This window comes from Topomyia yanbarensis, chromosome 1 (genome assembly GCF_030247195.1).
Source record: "Topomyia yanbarensis strain Yona2022 chromosome 1, ASM3024719v1, whole genome shotgun sequence".
Taxonomy (NCBI): Eukaryota; Metazoa; Arthropoda; class Insecta; order Diptera; family Culicidae; genus Topomyia; species Topomyia yanbarensis.
In genome coordinates this window covers 7,130,396-7,143,037 of record NC_080670.1, presented here as the reverse complement: position 1 = coordinate 7,143,037, position 12,642 = coordinate 7,130,396, and the positions used below count along the sequence as shown (strand labels likewise).

The 12,642-nt window shown below is 42.2% G+C and overlaps 1 protein-coding gene across 1 annotated transcript in view; it reads right to left on the bottom strand.

Moving 5' to 3' along the window:
* Positions 1 to 12,642, bottom strand: part of LOC131676747 (kinesin-like protein Klp98A) — a 42,538-nt gene that overhangs the window by 1,728 nt on the left and 28,168 nt on the right. Inside the window, exons 2-8 of the mRNA XM_058956032.1 lie at positions 9,787 to 10,034; positions 5,105 to 6,222; positions 4,371 to 5,039; positions 3,991 to 4,113; positions 3,721 to 3,843; positions 3,476 to 3,654; positions 50 to 1,179 (exon numbers count right to left, since the gene is read on the bottom strand). Coding sequence (XP_058812015.1) covers positions 50 to 1,179; positions 3,476 to 3,654; positions 3,721 to 3,843; positions 3,991 to 4,113; positions 4,371 to 5,039; positions 5,105 to 6,222; positions 9,787 to 10,034 — 3,590 coding nt within the window. The remainder of the gene's footprint in view (positions 1 to 49; positions 1,180 to 3,475; positions 3,655 to 3,720; positions 3,844 to 3,990; positions 4,114 to 4,370; positions 5,040 to 5,104; positions 6,223 to 9,786; positions 10,035 to 12,642) is intronic.

The window sequence follows — 12,642 nt, the reverse complement described above, 5'->3', positions numbered from 1 at the left end:
ATTTGATAACGACTCGTTTCCATACTGACGTTCGGTTAGAGATACTTACGATACGAACTCTCGATGGACGGCAGTGACCGGGTCACACTTGGCGCATATATACTGCTTTCCGTCCGACGCCGCGCATAATCCGAGTAGATGCAGGAATTCATTCGACTATCGTCGCTGTCGGTGAAACTACCCGGCAAATCTCGAGTCGACTCGATTCCCCCGCCATCCCCGTCCGAGAGGCAGTTTTTCTCCACATCCTGCACCTTAATCTCCAGTAACACAATTCGTTTTTGTAGATCCTCCAGTTCGTTTATCTTTCCATCCAACTGAGATTTGTCGCCGTTCATTTCAAGGATCTTCATGATTTCTGCCTTCTTTGTCGCGATGCTTTCTCGCAAAAGATTCATTTCACATAGAATCAGGTTGGCTGTTGACGAATTGATCGAATTATTGTCCAGCGAGGACGAATGTGAATCATCATCATCTTCCTCGTCATCGCCACTTCGACTGCACACGCGCAACGGATGAATTCCGTGCCTAATGTCGAAAATCTCCGTCCTCACACTATTCTTATTGCTTCCACCGAGCCGCACCAATTGTGTTGTCCGCGTCACATTCCCAACCTCCGCCTCTGGACCGTGGTCATAATTCTCATCCGATTCATCACTGGATCCTCTAGCTCTACCATCCTCGCCACTTTCCGGCGAACCGCGGCTAATTTCAATGTTACTCCCATTCACAATCAACGTCTTGTTTGCGTACCTAGGATTCGGAGTAGACGTGCTCAACAGTAAACAGTGATCGTCCGATCGGAACAGCAACTTTCCATTCAGCTTCCCATTGCTCTCACTGCTGATCTTGTTAGTTTCGAAACTAACCCCACTGTCACTCATCCCTTGACCAACCAAACCAGGCTCCTCGTAGTCGGACTCGTGATCCATTCCGGATTCGGTTTCCTCCACCGAGCTGTTACTGTTCGGAGTTGGTAGCAGTTGGTTCACTGAAACATCCAGGGCCGGTGTGTTCAGAGCCGACACAAACGAACAGTCCGAATTGGCCGTGTGGAATGTGTCACAGGTTTCCAACGTTCGCGAGTCCGAAACTGATGGCGATAGTTGGTTTGCGGCACCGATCGAATCGGTTCGGCCGTTGGAGTCAGCAGTGCTTTTAGCTAGATTCAGTGTCATACTGAAACGAGAAAAAGTATGAGGGCTGTAATAATTCGGGCTTTGACACAATCGATCATTGGATTGGAAATCCTGTAAGAACTTTTCCCGCAACGATATATAAATCGCGTGGGCAACACGTAGCTTTTAAGATAACCTTTGTAAATATTGTTTAATGAATAAGTTTAAAAGTTACTACAACTACACTGCCCATAAAAGGCATAAGAGTCCCATGTTGAAAAAGAGCAAACCGAGAAAAACGCTGTTCAAGATTGTCCCATTCATTGAGCCAAATGGATGGGACAACCATGTTTTGGTAAACAAACCCGGTAATCTTATTTGTGCAGTGTGATTCAGTGGTGATACAGAATACAATCCAACGGATAACTCATTTTCGACAAAAATCCATATGGGACTCTTATGCTTTTATGGGCAGTACAGTCGTTCTCAAATATGAGAGAAAATCCCAAGACGATCAACAATCAGCGGCAGCCACTTGGAATTGAGGTCAGTCTGCAGCGGTAAAGCAATAGAAACACTTAGACGATATTCACGTCGTGAAATTCGCTGGTCCTAGAATTTAGTCCCGGATCGTTAATCCTGAAATGCGGCCCAGAATCCCCGATCGTGCAGTTCAGCCCAGAATCGTTGATCCTGGAATTCAACGCAGTACCGCACATCTTGTAATTCGATATAGGATCGCTGCTCCTGGAGTTCTGCTCAGGATCGCTGAGCCTGGAAACCCCAGGATTGCTGACCCTGGAAACCCCAGGATCGCTGAGGCCGGAAACTCCAGGATCGCTGACCCTGGAAACCCCAGGATCGCTGACCCTGGAAACCACAGGATGGCTGACCCTGGAAAACACAGTATCGCTGATCCTGGAAACCCCAGGATGGCTGACCCTGGAAACCCCAGGATGGTTGACCCTGGAAAACACAGTATCGCTGAGCCTGGAAACCCCAGGATCGCTGAGCCTGGAAACCCCAGGATTGCCAAGCTTGGAACCCCCAGTGTCGCTGAGCCTGGAAACTCCAGGATCGCTGAGCCTGAAAACTCCAGGATCGCTGACCCTGGAAACCCCAGGATCGCTGAGCATGGAAACCCCAGGATCACTGAGTCTGGAAACCCCAGGATCGCTGAGCTTGAGCTTGCTTGAGCTTGTGCGACCACCCCTGGCTGCTACTCCGTTATCGATATGGACTAGCTGAAGTTGCACAGAGAATAAGCAGATAATTATACCTTGGGAGCAGCGAAACATCTTTCAATGTGCAACTTCTGGTAATCCTAAAGTGTTTATTGATCAATATCGGCGCCGACCCGGCCCGAACTTAGATCGCGGAAGGAAAAGGAAGGAATGGTTATCCGATACTTGCTTTTGCTAGAGTCCGTATATACTACTGCGCACCCCAGGATCGCTGATCGCTCCCCTTTAAACTGTCCTAAATTTTTACGCTCCTTGTACGGTCACCCTAACGCAAAGCTGATTTTAACCACGATCAACCTGAGTTTTGACGGCTACAATTACAGCTTAGGGCAAAATGCAAAAGAACGACAAAAGAATAATGGACCTGTTAATTTCACCATTTCATGGCTTGTGGTGATTTTGCTGATGTGTCTTCCGCAGCCGTATGAGCCAATGATCATGACCATGACTGAAAGTTTCTGGCGTGCTATCGACAAACGAAAGCGAAAATTGTACAAGACGTGAAAGCAGATTCCGGTTTGGCTAGTAGCAGTAGCGATTCCGGTGCCTCTTTGTCACATGGTACGATCTTATCCACCATTCTCTGACTTCAGCGAAAAATCGGAGACATAGTTTTGAGCCTTCACAAATTGGATTTTTTTCTCATAACGCATAACCTAAGCTCTAGATCAAGTGGCTTGCAATGAAGATAGCCAAAGGAGCGATTTTTTGCTAAACTCATTGAGAAATAGACCATTAGCAGGATTTTAACTCTACAGATGGTACTATTGGACGATAAAAGGTTGTCTCTAGTGGAATTTGAGGAAAATATCGAAGCTTTCTCCTTCAATTAAAGACCTATTAAGAGGCCAGTGCTCTATTAGAGCTCATAGTGTCTACAGGAAACACCGTCAAGCGAAGGAAACATCCTGGCACATACTATGGAACTGCCCAACTCTGGCTAAAACCAGAATGTGCTTAATGACCTTTAGCAAAGGATTCTCAGAGCTTGAAGAGATCCGAGAGACTGTAACTCGTAACTGGAGGATTCTTTCAACTAAAGGATCCTTGACCCTAAAACTCAGAAAAATCAACACAAATAAAATTCACTAGTGCATTCAACTACAAACTTACGACAGTTTTTTTCTCTGCATCTCCTCCAGCTCGAGCTGCGAGCGTTGCTGCAGCAACTCCTGATTCTGCTGCTCCAGTTCGCCAATCTTTTGGTCCAGTTCGGCAATCTTCCGATTACTTTCGTCCAGCAAGGATTCCTTCGCGTGAAGCTCCCGTTCGTACTTGTCAAGTTCCTCGCGCTGAAAAAGTAATCGATTTTCGTTGTTTAACATATTTTCAGACACGCTGTCATGGTAGATACTCACATTCCTTCGGATGTACTCCCGAATGTACTGTGCCGAATAGTTATCCAGAGATTTTGAAATTGTGAGCAAAGTTTCTGAATAGTCCTCCGTGTGGGGCGCGTTTTGGATTAGTTCTATGCTTGCCTGTTGGAATGTAGAAACAATTAGAAGCTGATTGGCTCTCCACTGCTGTGAAAAAAAGCAAAACTATTCCTTCGTAACCAACTAAACCAAATCACCAACTGAATGTAACTAAATGTAAAATAAGAACATTAAATCTAGCTCCACTACCTCGTCCAGTTTGCCACAGTCCTGCAGCTCCTGAAGTTCTTTAGCGACATACTCGTAGAAATCGCGCTTCTTCGTGTCTAGCTGCGTCTGAAGTGCCGATAGCTGTCTAACTAAAATGTCCACCTTTTTGTGTGGTGAAGCCAGGGGCAGGAATAAAACCGATAGAAATAGAACGAAAAAAGAAAAACAAACAAAAACAAATGAGATAACCAACTGAGGTGAACGAAATCAATAAAGTATATGCTAAACAACGCCGCGGGAAGCTGATTGCTAGCGGCACTAGCCATAATACCGGTGTAAGACAGTCTTAATCCAATTACAAACAAAGACAGCAACAAATTGCGGGAGCGATGCCTGCTCCCCGTCCCGTGTTAGCTTACCTGAGTTTTTTCGTTACTCTTCTCCCAGAGTATCATTTCCCGGCGGGCCATGAGCTCGTCTATCCGACAGTCTAGGATCATTAATCTGTCTCGTTTGCTGCTTTCCAACCGGTCCAACTCATCGCGGCATAATTTAATCTTGTTCTTGAACTGTTCGTGCATTCGAGATCGCTCCAGATTTAACTGTTTCAACGCATTCTCGATCGTCTGTAAAATCTTCCGATGTTCGTCCTGTAGCTCAGTATCCTCCCGACTGGGAGTGTACTGCCGAAACCGCAATTGATTCTGAGGTGAAGTTAAATTGTCGTCGTCACTCATAAAGCTACTGCAAAGATTCTCGCGTGATGCTGCAATCAGTGACAATCGGGAAAGATCCAACCGTGACGAACGTTGAGCGTGACTATTGTCCTGACGCATTTTGGCTGCCTCAGCTGGATTGTTATAGCGAAACATATTGGTTCTACCAAGCAGCAGGATGTCCCCTTGGCTGATTGCCGTTGGAGCTTCGATGCTGTTTGCATTCAACAGACAAGTTGCTGATGGGTTTGGATAGATCGTGGCATTTCCATTGTTCAGAACGATCCGACAGTGCTCCGGATGTATGCCGATGCCGTTTAGAGAGATATCCTGTGGGAAGGGAGCTTCCGCCGTACCGATGGTGGTCTCACCCTGCAATGAAGGTTAGAATTAGTATAATAAATCCAAAAAAAAAAAAACGTTCGCGGGAAACTTACCTCTTTCAAACTGTAAAGGGTAACTCCGGTGCTGATGTCGTCATGAATCCCGATCAAGTGGGGCATCTCAGAATCCAATACCACTCCGACGCCAGATTTTCGAAGTCCTAGTGATTTCTGTTCTCTTAGAATAGATTGCGCTTCACGCCACTTCTCTGTCCATTCCTCGGTGAGAACCTTCTCCTGGGCTTCCTTTTTGTGCAGATCTTCCAGCACCTTCAGAGACGGTTCAAGGGAAGACCCATCGCTGGAAAGCATCATCTTCAACTTGTAAATTTCGTCGCGCAGTTCACGGATCAGTTTCACGTTCGGATCCTCGTTGATCGTGGGTTTGTTGATAATGTTCTTGGCCCGGTTGGCATATCGAAGCGTACTCAATGTTTCACTGTAGTTCACATCCGCCGGAGAAATGGCAGCTATCATGATAGTTTTACTGTTTCCTCCTAGACTGTCCTTCAGGAGCCAGGTTAGGATCGAGTCCCGGTAGGGAATATAAAGAATACGTTTGTTGTGAGTTGGATTCGTTTGCTCTGCCAACGCGGAGATTACACTTCCTAAGGTGACCAGTGACTTGTTGATGTGGGCACCTTCTTTCAGCCGCTGACCAGTGGCTCCCGTGGCATTCGCGCGTTCACTTCCCGCCAAATCAACCAAATGAATCTTGGAAACCGTCTCACTGGGCATATCATCCAAATACCTGGCCTGCACGAACGTAATGGTAAAGATCGCATGACTCCGACTGCTGGTGTCGTTCATGTTGGTACTGGCCGTAGTTCGCAGGATGTTACCCTGAACCATACAGTTTTGAATTTCACCATAATCGGACACCGGGTGCTGCGAAAGATTCTCCACATACGGTCCCAGTGTCCGATGTTCCCGTACCCGTAATCCATGACCAGCACCGCTCGGTCCTAGCAGATCCTTTACCCGTTCGTTGTAAATTTCCAGATAGGAGCACTGCGTCTTATAGCCGACCCCGTCCTCCTGGCCGAGCTTCATCCGTCCGAACAGTGACCGGCAGATTCGCGGTATCAGACCCTGTGCCTCCGGTGTGCCCATCATGGTGAATGTTTTGCCGCTTCCGGTCTGACCGTACGCGAAAACGCACGCATTGTAACCTATGGGGGGTTGTGGGGATAGGGGAGAAACAAAGAGAGAGAATTAAAGTAATGCTAATCGGTTTTCGATGTGGATGCACTTAAGTTTGCACAACTGGTGAGGTCGTCGGTAATTTGCCTTGAACATGAGTTATAACAGGGTTTAGGCCAAGAGAAGGCGGTCAGTGAGTTATATTAATATGATTCTGGAGGTTATTTGTTTCAGGCGTGAGACGTCGCACGCGTTACTGTTTTGAAATTGTTTTTCTTTGCTCCATGCCAATTAATTGTAGTTTATGTTTTGTGGGCTTCTCGTTAATTTATCTTGACACGAGCGCTGGCATGTTTGTAATTATCAGACTGTAATTTACGCTAAGATATCACTTCAGACCAATTGAACTGTCAACATAGAACAATAAATCAACAGTCGACATTCTGAACGATCATCACCATGTCTTGAGCGTTTTTTCAAAACGTCATATCTGCAATGAGTTACTCTCTTTGTTTACTTTCTCTTCTGTTAATAATTCGGTCACTTTAACATTTATCCCTCAGCTCTTTGCATAATATGCTATTAGTTAAAACCACCGTCTTTCGATCTGTACTGTAAAATAAGTGAAAAGTGTTATAGTGACGCCGTAAAAATCGAAAGAGAAAGTAAACAAAGAGAGTAACTCATTGCAGATATGACGTTTTGAAAAAACGCTCAAGATGTATCATCGCTTACTGCGGTTTGCCATGTGAGGATACATGTGCATTGTGTCTGCAAATATTATCCGTACACTCAGGCAAAAAATACAGCGAACTTCATAGGAATATCGTATAATTTTTAGCCACAAGTAGCACGTATGTTAATCATAAGATTATCTTATGAAACAGCATTTATTTGGTAAAATCGGTTTGCTATGATTTCATGTGCCTTATGGAACTTTGAATTATCATAAGACAATATTATACATTTCTCTTATGTTTATGAGAAACATAAGATGCTCGTATGAAACTCGAACGACTGGCATATGCAATTACTTATAAAATGTTAAGGTAATTATACAAGTCGTATGTTTTTCATATTAATCTTATGAAAACTTAGTTTTGTTACTTTTCTTGTCATAATAAGGTGAATCTTATGAATTTCGCTCTGTGTTTTGCCTTAGTGTACAGGCTTTGACCAGAGATGATGCTCGTATAGAGATGCGCGGAGATGGACACAAAAAGTTCGAAGCGATCGAAAAACGATGCTAATTCTAGAGCTTTTTTTCATTACATCATATCTAACAGAAACGTCAAACGGAGAAAATCGCGTGCAAAAATTTCCTTGCGACTTTTAAATTTATTTAACAATTAAAGCACACAGAAGGCTATTAATTCTACTATCACCTCTGCATTTACTCATTGCAGGATCGTATAAGCATATTACATGGTTTTCGCGAAGATAATAGGGAGATAATTGATAACTATTATTTTATTCACTATGCTATATTTCACCCTAAGGAGGAAAATTTGGTAAAAACCAAAATTTCTCCACTAGGGTGAAAATTTGTTGGTAAGAACCAGTCTTTGTACAGGAGGGCACAAATCCTTATTTCATACTATGTTGCGTTTCGGCTTCGCCTCTTCAGAAACCGACACTAACGTATTGTCGGAATAGATTATTTTATTACATTTTGCTGATCACTTTTGCTATTATGCTCTTTTACATATCGTCGCTGTTGTGCTATCTTATGACAAACGCCATTTTAGGGTAAACTGAGTTAGATATGCCACATTACTTGTCTAAAAAATCTCTACAAAGTGGCGTTTAGCGAATTTTGACATTATGCTTGGTTACTGAGATATAGCGAGAAACGGGCTGAGAAATTTTTAATTTTTTGCTTCAAATGACTGTGCCCGGGGATTGGCTCTAATTATCTTTATGTATGAGATGTTTTTACATGTAAAACTATCTGATAAATACAATGGAATAATCATTTTCGAAACAAAAATGCACGAACTGTGAGAAAAATGCAATTTAAGTTTTAAACTGGAAATATAGCATATTTGGCAGCACTGTAACCAAAAAAAGCTATTTTTTCTAGATTCCATGACTAACTTCCTTCAAAATGCATCTCACCGATTGTTTATAGACCAAATGAAGCCAAAGATATGAATAAAAGTTAAGAATTGATGATTTTTTTCTATGGAAAATTTTCCATGCACGATTATGACATTCCATACAAATTTTGTCATCAATACACACCTATGACACATGTGAGACCGACTTTTGTTTACATTTTTGAAGAAAACTCGCAATGTAGTTAACCGATTTTCATAATATTTGAGAGATTAATGCAGAATAGATAGAAGCATCATTTGTGTTCTTTGAATTGTTTATACCATTTATAAGTTTCAAGATATTCAATCTCAAACTTTAAAAATCGTTTTTCTCGAAATGTACAAAATGGCGCTTGTCATAAGATAGCACAACAGCGACGATATGTGGTCTTGGCAACACCGTTTGTATATGGCACATTTTACTGTGACGTTTTGACAGACGGGCTTGTAGTTGTGATATATTTCATCTGCTGTATTGGAACCGAGAGTGTAGATATGAGGTTTGGCATTGGAAAAACATGCTAACTACAGTCGACTTGGAGAAACATCACAATTCAAAACATAACATCTACAAAATAAATCCCAGTCGAGGTCGTTGAGATTTTTCAGAGGTGAGAAAAATCTGAGGTCACGCCTTCCTTCGGAAGGGAAGTAAAGCCGTTGGTCCCCGGTCCATGAGTTGATGGGTCGATATCCAATCCAGATAGTGGGAGTGTCACCTCTCTGGCGTCGGTGTTTGGCCTTGTAGCGGAAATAGGCCGACGGAAAATAAACAGAATTGGGATCTACAAAATATTAGCAAAACTTTGGTATACTATATGTGACATTTTGATTTAAGATTAAATTAACATATAAAGAGTTTTTTTCTCTATTATTTGTGGACGATAAAGAGTCAATGCTTAGCTTTTATTTGACATAATAAACTCAGTTTGTTTACATTTGTTAGATGTTACGTTTTGAATAAACGGTATAGAATTATTCTAATCGAACACTGTAAGCAAACATGGCGGTTTCATGAAGTTTGTAATAAGAAACGGCAAATTTCTGCTCGTCTAGATGAATTTTGTTGGACAAACTCTAACAAGAGCCCTCTAGTGGAACGTACCTACATATTGAAATTGAAATCAAAAGATATACATTTCATTATGTTGTTTACAAACAATAGTCTTGTTGGTGACAAGCTGATGACGATCATATGTTTGCGAGCCAATAAAAATTTGATTTTCTCATTTCTCCACTTTTTTCTTACATGGACATAGGCAAAAACATACCAAGCCTTGGTCACCGTATGCGGTTGCCCAAAAAACAATCATCGGTTTTGTTCAATACTTCTGGGTCACATCTCGAGCACCAGGTCTGCCTGCCTCCCTCTACTGATCAGACTCTGCTAATTGACACAGTTTTACCGGGGCGATGCTTGATTAGATTTCCACACCGTCGAAATCTAATTACGGTTGAACACTGCAATGTCTGAAACTAAACGGAAGCACCAACCTTGAAATGCACAGTCCACAATTTCCGTCCCGAGATCGTCGAAGACCTTGTCCTGTGGGGTATAGTGTCCATCCGACTCGTCCACCGACCAGTACGAGTGGTCAAAGGTAAAATCGTTGAACGGTTCCGGTCCACCGCGAGCCATCAGCTCCATCCGGGCCCCACCAGCTCCGGCGTACTTCGGTTTAAGCAGCCGGGTCCTCTTGCCGTCCATCTGGACGATGAGCTTGGAGTCCAGTTCATTTTCCCTGCAGATGAAAACAAAGAGAGGTAGAGTGAGATGATGAGAAGCAAAAATAAAACGGGAAAACGTTAATTGCAATTGCGGTAGTGGAAAAATGAAATGCAAACAAAGCCAAGTCTGGTTCGGATAGTGGGTTGAGATAGGAAACTTTCTGCAACAAATAACAGTAACGGTTGAAGGTTTTAAAATTGAAACAAAGTATACAAAAATGACTGAATTAAGACAACTCAGTGTCAAAATTCTCCTTGAGGGGGAAATGCAAACAAACCGTAATTAATTGAACACAGTTAACAGCAGCCAACTTATGGCTTATACGCCATAACCATATATTTATTGAGAAATGTAAATTGATTTGTCTCAGTTCCGTGAAATTTTCCCTGCAAGTGTTTTTCACGTTACATGAAAATTGTATGAAAAAATCAAACATTCAATTTACGATCCTGCCTTTCTCTCAAATTTCCGTTCAATCAAATGTCATTTCAAATCATAGCATGCCAATACAAGTAATCCTCGCTTTACAAAATCCTTATTTTCCTTTTTCCCAGCGTAGTGATGGGTTTCCTGAGAACACGCTATTCGTTTTCCCACGGGGTTTGCTGCTAATGTTGGAAAGGGTGAAAAAACTGGAAACGTCCGGACGCGGATACCTGGCGCGACGTGAGGAGGAAACTTTTTCGTTGCACTGGCTGCCATAGCGTATAGAAGCGGTAACTACCGTTCGTGGCGAGATGGGTCGGGAAATTGTCGGCCCCATCATAGACGGCCATGTGGTTTTGCTTACCCACAAACTGACAGTTTATCTGCACCGGATGAGTGGTGGAATAATCTCAACGCTACAGAATGGCAACGTTAAGCGGAAAAATGTATAGCAGGTAGGTTAGATATGTCTAGATCTATATCCAGCAAAATTAAAATATGTGGAAGTGATTAATAAATACACTTTTTCTTAATAGGTTGAAGACAAGGACAAGGAAAACAAGGACTGCCCTCACAGTTTCGGTAGCTGGCACAGATCAAATTGAATTAGTCAATCTAAATGATCAGTATCAAATCAAAACGCAGCTGCGAACCGTGAAACGCATATGAGGTCATTTTTGACTGAAGCTTAAGTAAACTATAGAAAGAAACAGTCGGAACTGATCCGGTAGAGCGATTGAAATTCATTGAAACGAAAAAAAACACTAACTGTTGGCACCAGACACCGTTCGGTGATCGGTAATATTTTCTTTGTAAGCCAATGTTTATAATACAAACGATTAGATCGATCTTTCTTTACATCTCAATTTAAACACGTTCGTAACGGGATGGAGGACGCAGTATCAAGTGTAGTAATCTATTTGAAATAGCAAACTTCGACACGTGATTGCGTGCTATCAACTATGACAGCGATTCTCAACCGGGGGTAAAGGCTGTACACAATCGTTCTCTATTACTGCCCCATTTGTGTATGTTGTTGTGTTTACCTAATAGGATGAACCCCTTTCGATGCTATAAAATTATCATGTACGGTAGTAATAGAATAGGATCAGTAGATTTATTATAGCAAACGAGTAGTGATCAGCAATAAAGGCAGACTCGATCTCTTTTAGTTCATACCTCCAAGCTGATCACACGTGCTTTATTTAATCTACCGAAATTCCTCTATATTACACATCAGTGGCGACGAGGATAAAAGCAAAATTGGCAAATAAGTTAAGTATTAGTTACTTGGAAAACTGATGTTAATCAAAATTTCAGTAGAGAGTACTTGAATTTTCATAGCGGCAATAAAATTGACCGTGTGTGAAGTGGGCAATAGAACTGACGCTTGTGTCCCCTGATCAATTGTTCACTGTTAAAGTATTAAACACAGTGAATAATTTGTTCAAGAGGTGTTGGATTCAGTTCGTTTCTTCGATAATTGATAAAGTAAATCTATTAAAATTATATTTGGATAAAAAAAAATACTAACACGTTTACTGAACACGTGTACGGTGAAGACAGTTTGATGCGCCATCTTTAAAGATCCTTTGTGAGGCTGAAACAATATCTGCGTCGTTATCATACAAGGCCAGCAATATAGAAGTGATCATTAATCCCCGTAATTAGTGCAACAGAAAATGAACTGTGCATCGGATAGTGAGTAATAGCACCATGTGTCCGTGAGCAAACTTAAGATCTATTGTGTGTATAACATTTGGACTGACAGTAATCTATATTCATGCGAAGTAAATTTAGTGAGTCAAAACGAAATAAGAACCGTGTGAAGAAGGTCAGTACCAGCCATTTGGGCGAAGTGTGGAATATAAAGCTATCGACGAGAGCGTCATATGCGAATTCTGGAGGAATCAACAACATCGTAAACCAAAGGTCACGTAAGTCGTTCTACTCAAACACTTATTTCCTATTTTTTAGTTTCTATTGTTTCCGTGTATCTACATCGCTATGTCTTCTTTAATTGGTACGGTCGACCATTTTGTTAGAGGGTCCAGTTTCGCCCAATATATGGAGCGCATGGACATTCTCTATCAATTGAACAACGTGGCAGACAATATGAAGAAAAGCCTTTTTATAACAATGAGTGGCCCGATAATTTTTGAGGAAGTGAAATTAATTTATCCGGGGCAAGATGT